The 22,160-nt window shown below is 38.2% G+C and overlaps 1 protein-coding gene across 1 annotated transcript; it reads left to right on the top strand.

Annotated features, from left to right (window-relative positions):
- Positions 1-13,761: 13,761 nt before the first annotated feature.
- On the top strand, positions 13,762-15,454 carry LOC104733628 (ribonuclease 3-like protein 3). Its single transcript, XM_010453198.3, has 3 exons — positions 13,762-14,340; positions 14,794-14,937; positions 15,072-15,454. Exons 1-3 carry the CDS (start codon positions 13,894-13,896, stop codon positions 15,330-15,332), a joined length of 852 nt encoding a protein of 283 aa, XP_010451500.2. The 5' UTR covers positions 13,762-13,893; the 3' UTR covers positions 15,333-15,454.
- Positions 15,455-22,160: the final 6,706 nt, after the last annotated feature.

Genomic DNA, 22,160 nt, shown 5'->3' with positions numbered 1-22,160 from the left:
GTCCAGTTTTGTTATAAGTCGTTTTTGGTTGTGTGGCTTGTTGTAGGGCGTTTTTGGGCTGTTTCAGACGTTAGGAGGGTCTCAAATGGTTGTATTGGTTGTTATAATCAGTTGATAAGGTGAGTGCATGACCATGGCTTATCTAAGTCTGAGAATCCTTTGTTGTTCTTGCTTGATTGGTGGTGCTTTGTGGTGTTGTTCTTGCTTGATTGGTTGTGTTAGTGGTGTTGTTCTTGCTTGTGGTGGTTGTGTTATGGTTCTTATAGGTTCCCGAAGGTTTTGGGTGAGGTTGGAACGGATTGGAGATGATTGGAAACGGAGGTTCGTCGATCGGATTCGTGCAGTTCGCGTCTGCGAAGGGAGTGTCGATCGACACCAGTTAGGTGTCGACCGACACCATGTTTGGTCAGTGTCGATCGACACCTCTCTGGTGTCGGTCGACACCAAGTTGCTTGTTTCGTGATTTTTCCTGGTTTGTTGTGTTTGGTTGTCATTTGTTAAGCATTGGAATCTCAGTTGCTTGTGTGTATAGCCCAGTAGATGGGAGGATTGCCTCACTAAGTATTTGTGATAATACTTACGCATCTCAATTGTTGTTTGTGGTGTGCAGGTTTGTGACGTGGAATCATGGCAATGAGGAGGAGGATGATCTAGGGTCTCGTTTGTGTGTTATTGGATTTGTTGGTTATGTTGTTGGAACCTTGGTTAGTATTATGTTAGGTTGCCGGATAGAATGGTTAGGAATGTTATTGTATTGATGATGTTGTTGGTTTTGTATTATTGGTATGTTTCCGCTGTGCTTAATGTTATTGCTGGTTTAATGTTGAGTTGTGGTTTGGGTTGGTTAATTAAGTAGTATGGGATGCTTAATTATACATTGTATTTAATTGTTAAAAAAAAAAAGGGGGTCGGGTTGTTTCATTTTGGTATCAGAGCCTTTACGGTTCTAGGATGGTTAAATGGATGGTTAGAGCGGTTAGGAATTTAATTGGGTGAATTATTTTCCTTTTGCTTGATGCATGATGTTGTGTGAGGGAATTGATTATGAGTAGTTAGTAAATTTGTCTGCGGTATGGAGTCCTAGTATCATCCTCTTCGAGCCTTCAATGAGATTCCACGGTGAGTTATTGTTATGTTTCTTTGTGTGGTATTGATTTGTTTTCTGCTTGTTAGCCTCTGTTCTTGGAAGATCAGTGGTTAAGGTGTTTGAGTAGTTGGTCGTGGACGGGGACGTGGTCGTGGTCATTGTCGGGCGGGTCCCGAGGCCAGCGAGTGTGTGGTCCAGAGTTCCACGAGGAGGTACGTCAGAGGGTCGCAAGCGTATCAGGAGGGACCAGAGGGGATTAGCCGGTGAGCGTGCCGGGGGTGCTGGGAACCCAGGTGTGGGGTTGCAGCAGGTGGATCCCAGGGTCGAGATGATCGCTTGGCGGATCTGTTGGCGTGCTATTGGAGCGGTTACCGAGAGGGGTACCAGTGTAGGCTCCAGTTGTGCCGCATGTGGCAGGGTGCAGTCGAGGGCTGCGGATGTTGAGGACTTTCCACCTTATGTTAAGAGGATGGAGCGGTTGTAGATGACCGGTATGAGATTACTCAAGAGGTATCGGGCCTAGAGAGGCGGATAGGTGGACATATGCAGTTGGAGCAGATATTTCTCTGCTTGGTGGTTAATCCAGTTGGATATAAGTTGAATGGGCAGGTGTAACATTGCAATGTTATACTCGGACCACAGGAGGTAGTTGTGTCGAGAGATGTTTATAGTCGTTAAGGATTGTTGCTCCTGAGGGGATGGTGATTCCCCTGAATACCGATAGCTCGAGGGGCTGAGGGCTCCGAGAGTGGCAGAGGGGATGTTGTTCTCATGAGGGGATGAGTAGTTCCCCTGATACCGAGATCTTGAGGATTGTGGGCCAAGAGTGAGACGGTATAACTCGAAGACGCTGGTCTGAGAGTGAGATCGGTATGACTCGAAGGTTGCGACCTAAGAGTGGAAGAGTTGGGAGCAAGCAATTCCTAGGACGTGAGTATAAACATAACGATTGAATGTAGACCTTGAGAGATTGACGGTGGTTTAATCTCGGGTTTTGGATGTGTTGACCTTTGGGACAAGGTTTTATGACCATAGCGGTTATGAATGAGTGGCTGTGAGCCAGGATTGTGAGGCTGGTGGTGCCGGAGTCCCGGGAAGGGGAGTTACAGCATGATTGAGCCGGGAGAGGCATGTTTGCCAGATACATAAGTTCACGAAAAGCCTTCATGGCAGGATAAACTAATCGTTGTAATGATGCTGGATGAAGTTCATTGGAGATGGACAGGGTTGCTAGATCCAAGGTTTTGGTAAGCTTGTTGGAGGGAATAAGTCAAGTGGTTTGAGTTAGCTGCCTGCAAAGCATTTGACGCGGTGAATCAGAATATGCGAACGTATGGTACTTGTTTGTTTTATTACGCTCGTATTGATGATTTACTGTGGAGAATTGCCAAGTGGAAAAGCTATTTCTGGAATAAGTTATCTTGGGGAAGTTTCCCTAAGTGGCAAGTTACTAGAGGTTCTTGGACGAACAAGAGGGTTGATATTTAGGTGGCGGCGAGTTGATGTCGGCATACTTGAGTATTTGTTTAGTTGAGCTGAGGAAGCAACTAGAGGATTTATGGAGCAAGAGATTTATACATTCTAGTGTATCACCGTGGAGAGCCCTGGTGTTATTTATTAAGAAGAAGGATGGGAGTTTCCGCTTGTGCATTGACTAATGGGGTTTGAACCGGGTCACTGTCAAGAACAAGTACCTCTTCCCAGGATTGATGAGTTGTTGAATCAGCTGGGAGGTGCTACTCGGTTCTCTAAGGTAGATCTGGCGTTGGGTTATCATCAGATACCGATAGATGAGGCAGATGTGAGGAAGACTGCTTTCAGGACGAGCTATGGGCACAATGAGTTTGTGGTGATGCCTTTCGGATTGACTAACGCGCCAGCAGCGTTTATGAGATTGATGAACAGTGTGTTTCAGAAGTTTCTGGATGTATCTGTCATCATTTTCATCGACGATATCCTGGTTTATTCTAAGAGTCCTGAGGAGCATGCAGTGTATTTGAGGGCAGTTATGGAGAAACTGCGAGAGCAGAAGTTGTTTGCTAAGTGGAGCAAGTACAGTTTTTAGCAGCGTGAGATGGGCTTTCTGGGTCACATTGTTTCTGCATAGTGAGTTTCTGTAGATCCGGAGAAGATTCAGGCTATCAGGGATTGGCCTAGACAACAGAATGTCACTAAGATCAGGAGTTTCCTTGGTTTGACAGGTTACTATAGGACCATGAGATGTAGTCTCTGGTAGGAGAGGTCAGTGCGTTGAGCTTGTGCGTGGTTTCTCGAGAACCATTGGGTTAGGAGGCGGCTTATGGAGTGGATCTTCTGAGCAGGGTGTGGTTGGCTCAGTTGAAGGATTTGGGGTTGGTGAATGTCTCTAAGGATGTTGATTCAGAGTATCAGGTCTCAACTAATGGTACTATCTTGGTGCACGGTCGGATTTGTGTGCCCAAGGATGAGGATTTGAGATAGGAGATCTTGAGGGAGGCTCATGCGAGCATGTTTTTCTATTCATCCAGGAGCGACTAAGATGTACCGTGACCTCAAGAGGTATTATCATTAGGTCGGGATGAAGAAGGTTGTAGCTAGTTGGGTCACGAGGTGCGACGTGTGTCAGCTGGTGAAGGCTGAGCATCAGGTTCCAAGCGGATTACTAAAGAGTCTACCCATTTTAGAGTGGAAGTGGGATATGATCACGATGGATTTTGTGGTAGGATTGCCAGTGTCACGAACTTTTGATGTTATTTGGGTCATTGTGGACCGGTTGACTAAGTCAGCATATTTTCTACCCATTAAGAAGATTGATGGAGCAGCGGTCTTGGCTAAGAAGTATGTGAGAGAGATAGTCAGATTGCATGGGGTGCCAGCGAGCATTGTGTTTGACAGGGATTCTAAGTTCACTTCGGTGTTCTGGAAGGTATTTCAGGCAGAGATGGGCACTAAGGTGCATATGAGTACAACTTATCATCCCCAGACAGATGGACAGTCTGAGAGGACGATCCAGACGCTGGAGGATTTGTGTGTTGGATTGGGGTGGCCATTGGGCAGATCACCTGAACCTGGTAGAGTTGCTTACAACAACAGTTATCAGGCAAGTATTAAGATGGTTCCTTATAAGGCTTTGTATGGGAGACCATGTCGTACACCGTTATGTTGGACTCAGGTGGGGGAGAGGAGCATATATGGTGCGGATTTTGTTCAGGAGACCTCAGAGAAGATTCGGGTTCTGAGGCTGAACGTGAGGGAGGCTCAGGATCGGCAGAAGAGCTATGCTGATAAGAGGAGAAAGGATCTTGAGTTTCAGGTTGACGATAAAGTGTATCTCAAGATGGCTATGTTGCAGGGTCCGAACAGGTCAGTGACAGAGACTAACTTGAGTCTGAGGTACATGGGTCCGTTCAGAGTGGTCGAGCGGGTGGGACCAGTGGCATATCGGCTGGAGTTGCCTGAGGTTATGCGTGCATTCCACAAGGTATTTCATGTGTCGATGCTGAGGAAGTGTCTTCACGAGGGTGACCGGTTGTTGCCTAAGATTCCTGAGGATCTTCAGCCCAACATGACGTTGGAGGCGAGACCGTTGAGGGTACTCGGGAGGAGAGTCAAGGAACTTCGGAAGAAGAAGATTCCTTTGATGAGAGTCCTGTGGGACTGTGATGGAGTAGAGGAGCAGACTTGGGAGCCTGAGGCTAGGATGAAGGCAAGGTTTAAGAAGTTGTTTGAGAAGCAGGCCGCGACTTGAGCTTGTCTAGCCGGGTCTGAGTTGTAGTCCGTGGCTGGAGCGGGTACGGAGTATTCCAGCCCATCTCTCTTGATACTTGGTCGCTTAGGGGTGGTTGGTTGTGCTACTCAGTACTAAGATGAGGTGGTGCTCGGAATGCGGGTTGATGGATTGGATCATTGTATCTTATTGTTTCTGTTGTATTTTCGTTGAGGTTGTAACGATTATGACATTTTGAGATTAATAAGATGAGTATTTTTCTTTATGTTTGACTGTTGTCGTCATGGGAAAAAGAGAAATAGCTCGGGTTTCTATTTTTGGAAGTTTCCATAAATAGAAAGTTTCCACAAAAGGAAAGTTTCCAGAATTAGAAGTTTCTAAAAGGGGAATTTTTGTTGGAAGTGTTGAGGTAGATCTAGCCGGGAGATACTCGATGGCATCAGGTTTGTTTTGCTCAAGGCCGTGTGGGCCCAACTCATGTGATACCGATAGCTCGATGGACTTTGTGGCCAGAGAGTGGGAGTGGTATGAGGCTTCGGATGATGATCCGAGAGCGTGCTTGAGGGTGACGACCCAAGAGCGGGATATTTGAGACTCCCTGGATACCATAGCTGTGAGACGCGGCTTGGCAGTAAGCCGGTATGTCTCGAGGGTTGCGACCCGAGAGCGGGGGGAGTGTGTGTGAGTGACTTCCTGGATGCCGTAGCTTAAGGCGGTTGGCCTGATAGCGAGCCGGCATGATTCGTTGGTTGCGACCACGGACGGGGGAAGCACTGAGTTGTGAGAAAATAGTGTCTTTGATGCGAGTATATTGGCTAGAGGGAGACCTCATGGTTCAGTCGGACGTGTGCGGGCTGTTGCGACAGTGCACGGGAAACCTTGGCTGACGGTATTTAGTCCGGTCGGGGACGTGCGGGCCGTGTTGACGGTGGCACGGAGGTCCTTGACTGTTGGACGGTTTTGCGGGATTCGAGGACGAATCCTTGTTGGTGGGGGAGAATTGTAACATCCGCGAACCAATTTTTAAGGTTTTGGTGTGGGTGTCGATCGACACCCTTGGTGTATCGATCGACACCATGTTTTCTGGTTTGGTCCGGTTTGTTTTAATTGCTGTTTGGTTCGGTTTGGTTCAAGGAAATCCCTAAATCGTGTCATAAGTGGAGAAGCGACATATTAAGGTTTTTAGGGTGTCTTGTCGCCGTTTTCAGAGATAGAGAGAGAGGAGAGAGCCTATTGTGGTGTGAAGGAGATTAAAGGAGAAAGATCAGAATCGTTAGGGTTTCGTCTTTGAGACTGTTCTTTTCTGATGTTTCTGTCCAGTTTTGTTATAAGTCGTTTTTGGTTGTGTGGCTTGTTGTAGGGCGTTTCTGGGCTGTTTCAGACGTTAGGAGGGTCTCAACTGGTTGTATTGGTTGTTATAATCAGTTGATAAGGTGAGTGCATGACCATGGCTTATCTAAGCCTGAGAATCCTTTGTTGTTCTTGCTTGATTGGTGGTGCTTTGTGGTGTTGTTCTTGCTTGATTGGTTGTGTTAGTGGTGTTGTTCTTGCTTGTGGTGGTTGTGTTATGGTTCTTATAGGTTCCTGAAGGTTTTGGGTGAGGTTGGAACGGATTGGAGATGATTGGAAACGGAGGTTCGTCGATCGGATTCGTGCAGTTCGCGTCTGCGAAAGGAGTGTCGATCGACACCAGTTAGGTGTCGACCGACACCATGTTTGGTCAGTGTCGATCGACACCTCTCTGGTGTCGGTCGACACCAAGTTGCTTGTTTCGTGATTTTTCCTGGTTTGTTGTGTTTGGTTGTCATTTGTTAAGCATTGGAATCTCAGTTGCTTGTGTGTATAGCCCAGTAGATGGGAGGATTGCCTCACTAAGTATTTGTGATAATACTTACGCATCTCAATTGTTGTTTGTGGTGTGCAGGTTTGTGACGTGGAATCATGGCAATGAGGAGGAGGATGATCTAGGGTCTCGTTTGTGTGTTATTGGATTTGTTGGTTATGTTGTTGGAACCTTGGTTAGTGTTATGTTAGGTTGCCGGATAGAATGGTTAGGAATGTTATTGTATTGATGATGTTGTTGGTTTTGTATTATTGGTATGTTTCCGCTGTGCTTAATGTTATTGCTGGTTTAATGTTGAGTTGTGGTTTGGGTTGGTTAATTAAGTAGTATGGGATGCTTAATTATACATTGTATTTAATTGTTAAAAAAAAAAGGGGGTCGGGTTGTTTCAATAACCGATAACCAAATAATCTCGCCCTGGGCGTTCGGCGATCTCGGGTTAAACGGGTCGGGTTATTCGGTTTTGGGAAAATTCGGTTTTTGAAAATTCACGCCGAATTGAGCCGAAATTAAATTCGGTTCGGGTCAATCGGTACACGGGTTATTCGGGTCGGTTATCATGTTTTAAATCAATTCCGAATTCAAACCGATTTTTTTCTTATTCGGTTAATTTGAACCGAATAAACAAAAAACAAAATAAATGGGCTTAAATCAACAAAGAAAAATTTACAGACCTAAAAAAATAAGTCAAAACAAGTAAATGGATCTGAAAACAAGTCCAATAGCGAAAAGCCCAAATGGACAAATCCATCAAATATTAGGGTTTTCTAGAATGAGCTGTGGTTGCGGCCAACAGTTGACAATGACGGCGATGTGAGACGGTGATAGCAAAACGATGACGGCGATGACGGCGATGACGGCGATGACGGCCAACCGTTAACAATGACGGCAAAACGATGATGGCGATGTGAGACGGTGAAGATGTGGTTCTTGGGTGTCCACTTTATTACCTAACATCATCAACACCAATGAGAATCGATTAAATAAACCAGTGAAAGTAAAATCACCAAACACCAAAAAAACAACAGTTAAGATCTTAAAACGATAGAGGAAGACAAATATCAACACTAGTACCCTAAAAAAAGTAACAAACTCAGAAGAATAATTCTCCAAATCTAATCAGAAGTTATAAAAATATAGGAAGAACTTACATAGTAAAGAATAAAACATAGAATTAAAGAGAAAGAAGAAGAGCTTACCTATATAAGATTGGAGAAGTGTTGAATAGATGGAGATTTTGGATCTGAGGACTCGCAAGAGGCAGTCAAAGAAGACAAACAAAACGTATTAGGGTTAATGGGTTATGTTATTAGCCTTATATATGGCTGCGTAATCTCGGTTTAGGTATAACCGATCGGATCCGATTACCAAACCGAACCGAACCGAAATCCGATTGCCAAATTTAATTGCGCCGAACGGTTATACTGAATGTCTTCGGTTCGCGCCGATAATCGAAAATGTCGGTTTGTTCGGTTCGGTTTGAACGGTTTCTACCGAACGCCCAGGATGAAAATAATCAAGTGAACCGAACTCAAAGAAGCCAAATCTTATTTGAATTGAAATTCCTATAATAACCGATGGTTAGTAAAATCTTCTATTCAAAACTAAAATAATAACCAAACGGCCGGTTAACCAAAATATCTAAAAGCCTTAAAAAACAGACCATATATATATAGTCTTGTTATGTTAAATAAAAACAATAAGTACAATATGTATATCACGAAAAATGATTTAACATACCTATTCTTTAACCCAAGAATGATATTCGTCAGCTCTTTTCGCGGAGAGTTCTTTCTCGGTAAGTCCTGGATATTTTGCCAAAATATAATCCTCGAACATACTATATAGAAAGATAAGATCACCAATGTATGTATATGAGAAAATATAGTGGAATTAGATATCTAAAAATGTAACTAATTTGTGATATGTAACTAATTATATACCTCTCAATTGGCTGAAAATAGTCACAATTCCGTAAAACATATGCGTGTGCGCAACGATAGTCATCACGTGAAAGCCATATTTCATTCATTTCTCCACTTGGACGGCCAACTTGAGTAAATATAGAAGGTACTCCAAGGATATGATATTCAAACGCTTCACCTTCATCAAATCTTGTTAATCTGACCAAATAATTAAAAAGTAATTATTATGACTATTAAATTAAATATCACATTAAAAATATTTTCTCTTAATTGCTCACCTTGATTTTGTTCATATATTCACAGCAAAGTAGTGCTCAGAGAAATAAGCAATCTCGTCATTGATATATGATTCAACAATTGATCGAGCCGTATATCTTTTGTTCTTTGCTTTTCCTTTCAATTTTTTGAAAAACCTTTTAAAAGGATACATCCACCTATATTGGACAGGGCCTCCCAATTCAGCTTCGTAGGGAAGATGTATAGGCAGGTGCTCCATCACATAAAAAAAGGATGGTGGAAATATCTTTTCCAAATTGCAGAGGATTAAAACAATGTTCTGTTTTAGAATTTGAAGTCGACTTGTTAGCAAAGTTCTCGAGCATAAGTCCCGGAAAAATGCTCCAACCCCTACAATATTATATTTAGTCAAACTTCAACACAATTACTCACTTCATATATATATATATATAGTTTTAAATAATTAATTAAAATACCTGATAACTTCATATATATATATATATATATATAGAACTTTAAATAATTAATTAAAATACCTGATAACGCAAGGTGGACATTCCAGTCAAGGAGTTCTGCAAAGATAAATGGAAGTAACCGCTCAATGAAAACATGGCAGTCATGGCTCTTCATGCCTGAAAACTTTCCATTTTCCATATCAATACAACTAGCTAAGTTTGCTGAATAGCCATCTGGGAATTTCACCGAGTATTTCACACATTCCAGTAAGCTTGTTCTGGCTTCGTCTGTTAATGTATAGGGCGGGAAATGTGCTTTACCCCTACTATCAAGATGTAAGTGTGGCCGAGAACAGAACTTTGCTATATCCAACCTTGACATGACGGAATCTTTTGATTTACCTTTCACACGCATAAGAGTGTACATGATGTTGTCTAAAAAATTCTTCTCTGTATGCATCACATCAATATTATGTCGGAGATTAAGGTCCTTCCAGTACGGTAGCGACCATAAAATGCTTTCCTTGTGCCAGTTATGGTCCTTTCCATATCCATACATCTTCCTTTCATGACCATTTCCACTGACGTCCTTGGTTCTTGGGGATTTACACAATTCAACCGCTCAGAATAAACTTTCTCACCGGTCAAGGACTCTGGTGGATACTCTCTTGTAGCGTCTTTTCCCTTCAAGAAGTCTTTTTTATTCCTTCTCAGAGGATGATCAGGAGGAAGAAATCTCCGATGACAATCAAACCAACATGTCTTCCTTCCATTCGGTAGATAAAAAGACTTTATATCATCCATGCAAACTGGACAAGACAATTTACCATGTGTTGTCCATCCAGATAACATGCCATACGCAGGAAAGTCGCTTATCGTCCACATCAGCACTGCTTTTAGGTTGAAATTTTGGCCCAAGGACACATCGTATGCATCGACTCCGGTAGACCACAACTCTTTTAACTCATCAATAAGAGGTTGGAGAAAGACATCAAGACTAGCTCGCGAATGGTTTGGACCAGAATTCAGAATTGTAAGAAACAAGTACCCATCATCCATGCACATACCAGGGGGTAGATTATATGGTGTCAATATCACTGGCCATAATGAATGGTGACAAGACATCCCAAATGGATTGAACCCATTAGTACACAATCCCAAATACATGTTACGTGGTTCTTCAGCAAATTGAGGATTTTGTTCTTGAAAATACTTCCACTCCGCTGCATCAGACAGATGACTCATTTCTCCCACCTTTGCTTGGTGCTCAGCATGCCATCGCATTGCTGCTACAGTCTTGTGACTCTGATACATTCTCTTCAGTCTATCACTAATAGGTAAGTACCACTTACGACTATATGGTACTTTGGTTCTGCGTCGGTCATTCTTAGGCTTCCATCTTGGTGCATCACAAAAAAAAACATTTTTCTTCCTTTCTGGCATCTTTCCAGAATAACATACAATTGTTTATACAAACATCAATTGTATGATATGGGAGTCCTAAATTGCGCATTAATTTCTCTGTCTCGTAATGAGAACCCGTAGCCTGGTTTCCCTCCGGTAAATAATCACTCAACATTTCACATACTGAATCCACTAACTTTTCACTCATTATAATCTGCCTTATTTTGCATAACTCTAACAGCTAAAGATAATTGTGACTGACCTTCACGATAAGCATCATATATTGGATTTTTTGCACTTTCTAACAAGTCATAGAATTTTTTTGAATGGTTAAGTACTGGTTCTTCTACACTCTGATAACCCCCATCCCATTGATAGTTATCATCATAACCCACATTAGAAGGAGATGCATAATTCACCATATTCACATATTTATCTTCTACTACATTACCCACTTCCTCACTCCCACTAATAAATGTCGGATCAACAGTACTCGTTCCTATATCCATATTAATTTCTTCCCCATGCTTATTCCAAACATAATAATCTGGCATAAACCCATAACTAAAAAGATGATTCCAAATTCTAGTCCTAGAAAACGCTTCCCGTTTTTGCACCTACTACAAGGGCAAAAAAACTTACCCCCGTTTTCTTGTGCAAAAGGCTGGCTATTTGCAAATTGCATGAACTGCTCCATCCCGGCTCTGAACTCTTCTGTAAAATTTCCCGTCACCTCATCGATCCTCTTGTACATCCACTCTCGGAAATTACTATAATTGTAACTTCCTGACATTATTAAAAGTCTCTATGACCCGTTTTTTTTTCTTGTGTTGCTTTGTGTTCTGTGAGTGGGAAAAACGATTGGTGAGCTTAGATTATATAGGCATATTTAGCGACTAAAAAGTGACTATATTACGTAGTCACCAAATATAGGTACACCTACTCCGAATGCTAAAAATGTGTTTAAAACCAACTTTTAGCGACTAGTTTTTGCGACCCGCCGAAAATGTCGCAAAATAGTCGCCAAATTTATGACTACGCAAGCAACTACCTTTTAGTCGCTAAATTAGCGACTATTTTGCGACTAAGTTTTGTGACCCGCCAAAAAATGTCACAAAATAGTCGCTATTTAGCGACTAAATAGCGACAAACGAATTTAGTCGCAAATTAGCGACTAAAAATAGTGACTATGTAAGTGTACTCATAAAACAGTCGCAAATTAGTGGGTAAATGGTCGCTAAATTTAACGACTACGGGTATAGTCGCCGATCATAGTCGCAAAATCCGTGTGTTCTTGTAGTGCGGTTAACCAAAATATCTGAAAGCCTTAAAAAACAGACCAATATAATAATCATGATACTCAAAACTATAATTTATAAAATCAAAAGTATTAATTATTTCTAGACTCAAAAAAATCAAATACTTTAAATAATTAATATATCCAAATATTGTTAGTTATATTTGTAAAAGTTTAATACTCTTTGCAAAAACTGAAACAATTTTTATTTTCTTCATATGTTTCCTATTTTTGAATTATTTTACTGTATTTTTTTCGTCAGAAGGTTATTTTATTAATTTAACCAATGTTTGGGTGATACAGAGTTGAATTTAGCCGTGGAGGCATCGACACAGAACCCGAATAAAACACGAAATTTTTATAATCAAATTTCGCTAAGACATGGGCTGACTCATTACAATCTCGACGAACAAAACAAAACTCCTTATGTTTCAACCTTGATGCCCAAAGAGATATATCCATACATATGTTTCGAATAGCAGCATTTGTTGCGAGTCCATTGATATTTTTCATCAGGATTAAGCAACCCCCTTCAAAGATGATATTCGTGAAACCTTGTATCCAAGCTTGTTGAATAGCACCAAGTAGAGCTTTTGATTCTGCTTCAAGTGATGATTTCGCTTCTCCTAACTTGCTTGCTCCCCATGTTAAACATTTACCCGTGTGGTCTTGAAAAACCCACCCTCCTGTTACCAATTGATCTTCCGTACTATAACTAGCATCGAAATTACATTTAATGATCGGATGTATAGGAGGAGTCTAACTATTGATGTCTTGATTCTCACCATGATAACTTGTTTGTACTCTCTGTTGATTTATTGTCTCCAACCAATCCCGAACTTCTGCTTTGGTCTGAGTCCATAGTGCTCTTACGGGTATAGTGATGCTTTCAAAGATGTGTTTGTTTCTTGATTTCCAGATTTTCTACATAAGCCAAAAAGGTATCAGAGCTTGTGCAGGTGTGATAGTGTTATATGATTGTAAGTCCAGGAAGGTAGACTGTATTTTTTGGTTATATTTGGTAAATTTATGTTAGTTATTATCGATTAAATATTAACTCCCAAATTTAAATAATCATTTTTCAAGACAAACTTGCTATATCATAAAATCTGCAAAGATATATAACTTCTCTATCATATTATTTTAAAAAATGCAACATGAGACAATAAATTTTTGTTAAAAGATATGATTTAATTTTATAGACAACACAAATGAATATTAATAAAAGATGATTTGGGAATATGTATTTATTAGTATATATGACACTTTGTGTTGTATATGTAAGGGCCAATTCTACTACAATTAAAGACAATTTTAAAGTAGGAACAAATAGATATATATTAATATTAAAATATGTTAGATATGTTATATAATTAAATTAAATTGAAGAAACAGAAAGCCATTTACAATAACATTAAATATGAACTTTGTTATAAAAAAAAATTGATATATATGTAATCAATTAGTGTCATACAATGAAAATTGATATATATGTAATCAATTTAATCATTATTAGTGTCATACAAAGAAAAATATGATATATATGTAGTCAATTAGTCAAAATCTTTTGGTTATGATGACCTATTCTTTCTCTAAATTTTAACAATCATAATAAAGTTTTTTTGGGTAAGAATCATAATAATTTAGAAATGAATGAAAATCTACTATATTTAATTAATGAAAATATTGAAAAATGATTTTGCCTAGTCACAATAAAAATAATGACAACTATAACTATTTTGAAGAAAGCTTGACAAATGTATCAAAGAAGACTGTGTATAAAAGGGACTCATAATCGAAGACTTAAGAAGAACAACAGACAAGCACAATCGAAACATAGCAAAGAGACATTTTGCTTACACAATCGAAACATAGCAAAGAAACAATCGAAACAACTCTCTCTCGCTCTCTCTCTCCTCAAACACACCCTCTTGTCTCTATGGAGTCGCAACTCAAAAACGCTGTTGCTGAATCCTTGCCACAGCCACATGAGTTGGAGAACTTGATCAGCTTCGAAGGTAATGAAGATAACAACACCGAAGCCAAGGGATCAACCGATCCGGCGGACGAGCCTTTGGATATCGAATTATTGGAGAAGAACTTAAATTACAAGTTCAAAAACAAGAATTTGTTGCTGCAAGCGTTCACAGACGTTACTTACGTTGACGAGGAGTGTGATTCGTACGAACTCCTAGAGCTTTTAGGAGATTCGGTCCTAGATACGGCCATAAGCTTAGAGTTTATTAAACGCTACCCTAAAGAATCACCTGGTGCTTTGACTAAGCTCCGAGCGGTCAACGTAGACACCGAGAAATTGGCTAGGGTCGCTGTCAAACACGAACTCTATCGCTACCTCCGTCATAAGAAACCCTTGTTTCTGGAGCAGGTAAGTTACACTTCTTTAAACCCTAGCTAGTCATTTATCTTCTTTTTTACCTACATAAGTAAAAAAAAAAAAAAAAACTAAAACATAAGAAAAGTAGAAGCAAATCATAAATAAAATAAAAACAAAACATTAGTAATTAACAGTGTTTAATCTTCTAAATTCCCATTTATTATCGTCGATCATGTCTTATTGCAATCTGGTTGATTCAATGATTCAACAAAACAAAAATAAAAATGAATTTTTTTTTTGTCAGCTTTGTGTTCTTTTCCCGGTAAATTCTCTATTTCAATTCCCTCCTATAGTGTCAATTTCTGCAAATGAATGTTATCTTTATTTGATACACCTTGCCCTATATTAACATTTTCGTAAATAAAAACATTTGTATTGGCTGTGTGTTATATGTAAACTATATTAATGAGATGTACATATATAACTAATTATTTAAATATGCAGATAATGGAATTTGTGGAAGCAAAAAAAGAACATCCATTACATTCGCATGGTCTTTTGAAAGTACCTAAATCTCTAGCAAACATAGTAGAGTCTACCATTGGAGCTCTCTTCATGGACTGCGAGTGCATCAAAACCGTCTGGAAGGTAACTTAACGTAACTATACATACATAATATATTTCACAATAAGCTATAAATATCTATTGAGGTCATCGATTGATCTATGATATATATATATATGTTTTTTTTTTTTTTTGGTGTTGAAAAATTAAATATATAGGTGATAAAACCATTTATGGAGCCAATAATACTTTTAGAAAATTTCAAGAACCATCCAATGACAGAACTCAATGAGATGTGCCAGAAGAGGAACTTGAAACTGACGGCCAAAGACACCTGGAAAGACAATGGAAAATATTGTTTCCTTATTGAGGATAAGTTGGTTGGATGCGGACTATATTTAGAAAAAAAAGAAACTGCTCGTAATCTCGCTGCACAAAATGCTGTCGAGAATTTCTCAAGATTTATCAGAGATCTTTAAAAATTTCTCGATAGGATATAGTCAGGATGTGTATCAAAAAATTTAATTTCTACAGGTGACATTGTATTGTCTTTATATTCGAATCAACTTAAATAAAGTACTCCTTTCATTTTTCTTATGAATGAACCTAGCAATGTCGAAATTAAATGGTATTAGATAAGAACACCAAACTATTTCATCAAGACTCTAAGAAGAGATTGTTTATTTTTAATTAAGTCTCGAAAGCAACATAACTCATATAGATACAAGGGATTTTTGAGTCATATTTAGGGACTGTTGATTTCTCCCAATAACTCATATATTAACACTCTAAGTTTTGGAGTTTAGGAAATACACAATATTTCCTTACGCTTTTGTGTGTAGGATTTACAACAATTAGTGTGGGCATTTGGTGTTAGTTATAGTTTTAGATTTTAATTATGAAATATTTAGGTTGCAGGTGTTTTGGTTGTATGTAACTACTATATACAGGTTTTGTATTGTAAGTTTGTAACTATAGGTTTCGTTTAAGATTTGGGTGGTATGGATCATGGAAAGCAGAATGTTATATGTGATTAATTTTTCAGCATTTGACACCGTTGAGGAGTCTTCTCCTCTCCCGGAATGCCGTGGCGTTTGTAGAGTCTTTGTTCTATTGTGTTATGAAGATGCTGCCTCTCTATATATGGAGTTGATTTAGTGTTGGATTCTACTTTGATTTTTGGATTAAACTTGGTGGTTGGATCGGAGGAGCAAGTGAGACCTTCGGAATGTTTAGCGTTTGCTGTTTTGTGTTGGATATTTTGCTCTGTGTTGGCCGACTTCGGAGAAAGAGTTTGTTAGAGACTAGAGTGAGCTATCGTTACCAGAACCGTGCCTAGAGATGAGAAGGCCGGAGGCGGTATCCTAAAAAAACCTTATAATAATAATAACATCTCTAGTGAACAAAGAATCAGAAAAAAATAAAATATTATTTCTAAAACATATTTTTTGTTTTAAAAGATTGTTTACCAAATTTTCAAAACTGTGTTTTTTAAACTGCCATATTTTGGGAAAACTACCATTGAGTTAGGGACATAACTCATACAACTCAAAATTGTTATCAATTATTACATAATTTGAGCAATCAACCGACTTTGTATCAACTAATTGCTTTTATTTCAATATTTCTTTTTAATTTCTAACAATAATAATAATTTCAAAAGAAAAAAAAATTACAAACTCAATTTATTAAAACATCACGTTTAGAACTTAGAAGATTAAGAGAAAAATAATAAAAGCATTTACTCATTTTATTAATAAACATCATGTTTGCAAATGCCTTTGAACGTTTCTATTTTCTATAATAAAACTTTATCGTAAATTCACATTGTAAACAAACTCATAAGCTATTGAATGTTTTTTCTTAAAATGGGGCCGGAGGCGAAGGCTTCATATTGCCTAACGTAGGCACGGCTCTGATCGTTACTGTACCAACACATGACGTGGGTGGATTAGTTTTAAAGCGCCGATCTCACATGACGTGGGTGGATTAGTTTCTCGGGCTACCGGGGAAAGGTTTTCAATCACTGTGGTTATCCATGAATCGGTACCATTGAATCTTCTAGTCTTTGCGTCAATGTTCTTATATCTTTCTTTTTTTCATGGGACCAAATAATGAGGTTTTCTTTCCCTTTTAAATAAAATATTTACACTTCTAACAAAAAAAAACTACCTTTTCTGGAAGTGGGAAGTTAAACATACATCTTAACAGCTTTGGAATCTTCGGAATCATTTATCACTTCATTCAACAGTTTTTTACGAAACTTTCTAAATGAGTATTTTATTTACGCTTCTTGAGTTAGTAACTGTATATCTGTTTTTATTCACACATTATCGATTATATATTTGTTCTAATATCAAATATATTAAAGAAAGTAACAGAAAAAAATGTAAAATTTATTGAATATGTCAGGAAATACGTATCATTTAACTTCAAGAACACAAATAATAACAAAAGAGATAACAATGGTACACTAGATGATTTACAGTGGTTCACCCTCAATGTGAGAGATATATCCAAATCATGGCGTTATTTGGGATATGATCTCTCAATCTGTAGTTGTACTGCTTTCTATCTTTGATACTCATAGGAAACCGCTACAAAGAATATAAATAAAACCCCTAAGACAAGCAAAGCAAGCATATACCAAAGACCACTTGTTTTTTGCCTGTGACTTTGCCTCTGCTGTGTGGTCGGCTCTCGCAAAGGGTCTACTTAAAACACAATACACGACTCCGTTTGGTCTGATCTAATCGATCACATTTAAAACCCTCAACTTCCCATGGTCGAGGGTTTCCTTATCCGTTATGTGCTCCAAGCTGTAACTTATGCAATTTGAAGGGAAAGGAATGGGCGCCGGCATGGTGATGCACCGAAGATCGTCCATCATTGCGTGGAGCGAACGGCAGCTAAGAGACCAGTTACTTGCCATTGGTCAGTTGGGGGATCGGAGATACGATGAGGCTTTTGTGGTTTGGCTACAATCTCGCTGTTAATGGTGGTTTTTGAGTAGTTTTTTAAGTCAATTGTTTTTTCAGAAAAAATTGCACAAGTTGTAAAACCGTATATTTTTTCTTTGAATATAATTTAACATTAAATTCAAAAAAAGAAAATCAAAACAAGCATAAGCCGAAAATCTCCTTTAATAAAACGTTCTTAGATAACCATATTTACGTTCACAGACTCGAACATACTGATGTTCATATATTTTACCTTGTTTTACTTTAGTATATTCACATCATTTGCATGAGTTTCTATCTAGTTTGGTCATTATTGTATAGCTTTAGGAATGTTTATGCATTAGAGTAGATTTGCATTGCATTTGCATAGTTTCTTGCATATACAGGTGATTTTGGATCCCAAGGAGCATAGAAGGAATGCTGAAGAGGATTGAAGCTATCAAGTGAAGAAAACAAGGGAGTTAGAGCTGAAGAATCAAGGTCCGCAAGTCCACTCGATCGCCCACTCGACCAGACACTTGACCGTGTGCGGAGAAGGACTCGACCGGACGGAAGAAGCAGAAGAGAGCTCAACTCGACCAGGCACTCGACCGAGCACATGGCCGAGTTAACTGAGCCGCCTCTCTATTTTGTCATCTAGCCATTTTAGGGCTTCCCCACTTTTCTATATAAGTCCCTTGTACCTCATGGCCGCCCACAAGTCAGACTAAGTGAGAGAGAGAGAGAGTCAGAAACAAGAGAAAAACCTAGTTTTTACTCTTTTGGGGATTTATCTATTTTTGCTTTCTTTAGATCAATAGCCACTCAAGAAATCTTTGATACTTGTTGGTTCCATAACTTTCTAAGTATCGAGAATTTGAGTTTGATTTCTTCTTCAATATTGTAGATCTCTATCTAATCATGCAAGTTTCATTGATTTCTGGGTTTATGATTTTGTTCATCATGTTTAGTGATTGTGAGTAGTGTGCTAGGATCTTGAGGATGGTTTAGGCTGGATTAGAGTTGTGGTTGTTTAGGTTGGTCAAGCTTGTTTGTTCATAGATCTCTTCTAGACTAGATATACTCTATGCTATCCTTATAACTGAGAGGGTAAGGTTAGATCTTAAGCTCCTTAGCATCACACCAATGTCTAAATTGCTAGATAGGCTAGATCTAGAGATTATCATTAAGCATGCTAAGAGATTAGATGTTTTGTTTGATTTTTGACATAAATGATCTGGTTGTTTATTGCATGCTTTTATATGTTCTTTGCTAGTGAAAGCTAGTCTAGGAGTATCTAAGCTTGATTGTTATTGCCATGAGAGTGGATTAATATGTATTAGGAGATCATTGTCTAGAGATAGCTCATGTTTGATTGAGGTTTGTTGACCAATTTAGATGACCATAGCTTGAGTCCAACCCATGAATCCATCCTTACGACCTTCTTTGTCTATTGAATTCTCAGTTTAAATCTTGTTAATCGCTTGTTGTTTGCTTTGCTTTCATCTTGCTCTGTTTTGTTTGGTTTGCTCTGTTTCTCGTATTTGTCCACTCGACCTAGTACTCGATCGAGCATCCGATCGAGTGCTTGCTCGAGCACCATACAGTGTTCTTGTTGTTCATGTTCTGCATCTGCTCTGTTTCATTTCCTATTTCATTCTAGTTTCATTCCTGTTGCATCCATTTCATTTCTGTTTAATCCTGTTCATTACTTATCTTGCATTAGTATAGTACTTGCTCTTGTTTAGTTTTATTACAGCTTTGTTTACATTGTTCACTTTGCATTTAGTATCTTGCCTTAGTAGTTTTTACATTCTGCATTTCGTTACTGTATTAGGGTTGTTAGTCAAAAACATTCATCATATTTGGCTTAACTTAGATAAGTGTTCACATCCTGATTGCTTGCATCACACTCATTATGGTTTGACATACTTTATGCTACAACTACATAAGGGTAATTGAACTCCTTGCATTCCACTTGTTCATCATTCATCATCTCTATCATCATTCATCAATCATCAACCCACACAAAACCACAAGTATCACATACATTTGCAGCATTAACCCTGAGTTCACATAATAGATCATATATTTATATTTACTTAGATACTTCATATATCTGTTCTATTAAGATTTGTCTCCACTATGTTGGTGTTTTGAATAAGTCAATGTTTACGAAGTCCTAGCTTGTTTGTAGGAGTTGATTGAGTCTTTCACGTTCAAGTTTGTAAGGCTTCTATATAAGCGAGTTTTTAGTTGTTTGAATAAGATTACGGATCCGAATGGTGACAGCGTATTCGATTGTGCGGGGAAAGCGGTTTTAGAGTGCGGTACGGATCAACTGCGGTACAAGCGGTTTGCGGGACAAGTGCGGTTTATACAAAATAAGCGGTACATAATAAAATTTGATTGGTGAAAAAAACTATTTGTGGTTTACAATACAATGTCTGAATGGAAAAAAAATGTAATTGCAGTTCATGAAATATATATATATATATATATATATATATATATGTTAAAAACACATATATATATCGCTAAATTGATTATATTTGCACATAATTTTGTATATATGATAATTTTATTATTACTGAAAACCATACTGATAATTATAAATCTAATCTAATAAGCTATTGATTGTTTGTTTCAAATAATTAATTTGTATTTATTAGTTATTTGCTAAAACTTGTCAAAAAAAGTTATTTGCTAAAACATAACTTAATTACATAAAATACACATTAAACTCATAATCTTTTAAACTAATCATAATAATAAGTCAACTATAAAAAAATACTTTCAAATAATAATGGATACTTGAATGAAAAAAAAGAAAAAGAAAAAAAGATCAACTTTTTTTAAGTGATATAAACGAAATTGTGTATGATAATATTTGTGTGTTGTATGTTTAATTTTATAAACATGCTCTACCATTATATAAATGAGATTATTAACTATGGGTGCGGATTTGCTAAAAACGCAGGGTATTGTCTAGATTGAAAAATTGAAGTGCGTTTTTGATATTTTAGGTGTAATTATGCATGTTTTGAATAACGCATACTGTATAACTTTTTTAATGAAACAAAACGCAAATTGATAATTAAAATTGTGAATGGTGACATATTAGTGGTTTTCTATTTTTTGTTTGAATACCGCACTTAGTGGTGTTACCATTCACTACCTACGAATCATTCAAAGAATTGTGTTTGCTTTTACTTCCTTTATCTTTGTATTAGAGCAAAAACACTAAAGAGAGAATGAGAGATTCGGGAAACTTCACCACACCTGCTGTTCCAAAGTTTTATGGAGACTATGATCACTGGAGCTTAATCATGGAGAATCTTCTCTTATCCAAGGAGTACTGGTGCATTATTAATCTAGGTTTCAAAGAACTCATAAGCATTGAGAGCCTCAATCCGACACAACAAAAGCCACTTGATGAGGCAAACCTTAAAATCTCATGGCCAAAAAATTCCTCTTTCAACTCTCCATACAGGAAAACACTTTTCACATCTAGTTGATAAGCACTACAACCTGTTTGATCTGTTACTATAACATCCACAAACCGGAATCTTGGTTTTGGGATGTGCATCGATCGATGCAAGGCTGTATCGGTCAATGCAAGGCTGTATTGGTCGATGCAAAGCATTCCTCTACGGACGAGTTAACAAAATGCACATGTTGCTGCGTTTTGGAAACCTAGGGGTTGATAAAAAAAAAAAGCATATTATCGGTCGACACTCTTCTTCAGCAGTGTCTAATGTTACAAATGTTTTGTATATTGACTGGTTTGTTTTATTCTTTGTTGATTATGACATAAAGAGATTTTAATGCTTGTGTGTATAGCCCAGTAGATGGGAGGATTGTCTCACTAATTATTTATGGTAATACTTACACCTCTATTTTGTGTTGTGTTGCAGGTAAATGTAAAGTGTGATCGTGGAATCAAAGCTATGAAGAAGAAGATGTTCTAGAGGCTCGGTTGATTGCTCTGTGTCTTTGATAGGATACTAGAGTGGGACTTAGTTGTTTAGAACAGATGTTAGGTTGCTGGTTCTATGACTTTATTTTATATTTTGGATTGTTACTAGAATTAGTATTATGTTATTCGTTATTAGTTTATTAGAATTTGTAACATCTGTGAACCGAAATCCCGGTTCGAAAGGTGCATTGATCGATGCACTATGTGCGTCGGTCGATGCAATGTCGGTTTTTGCGTAAATTAAATGTTGTTTTGGTTTCATTTTGGGTTAGGAAACCATTAAGTCGAGTTTAAAAGGAGGTTGGGTCGTCATTAGTCGAGCCATTTTTAGAGAGAAAAGAAATTGAGAAGCTGTTCTTGAGGATTTTGGGAGATTTGTGACTGTTCTT

The sequence above is a fragment of the Camelina sativa genome, chromosome 12 (genome assembly GCF_030686135.1).
Source record: "Camelina sativa cultivar CO46 ecotype springtype chromosome 12, ASM3068613v1".
Taxonomy (NCBI): Eukaryota; Viridiplantae; Streptophyta; class Magnoliopsida; order Brassicales; family Brassicaceae; genus Camelina; species Camelina sativa.
The sequence above is the reverse complement of the archived record's forward strand: the minus strand, read 5'-3'. Positions and strand labels throughout refer to the sequence as shown.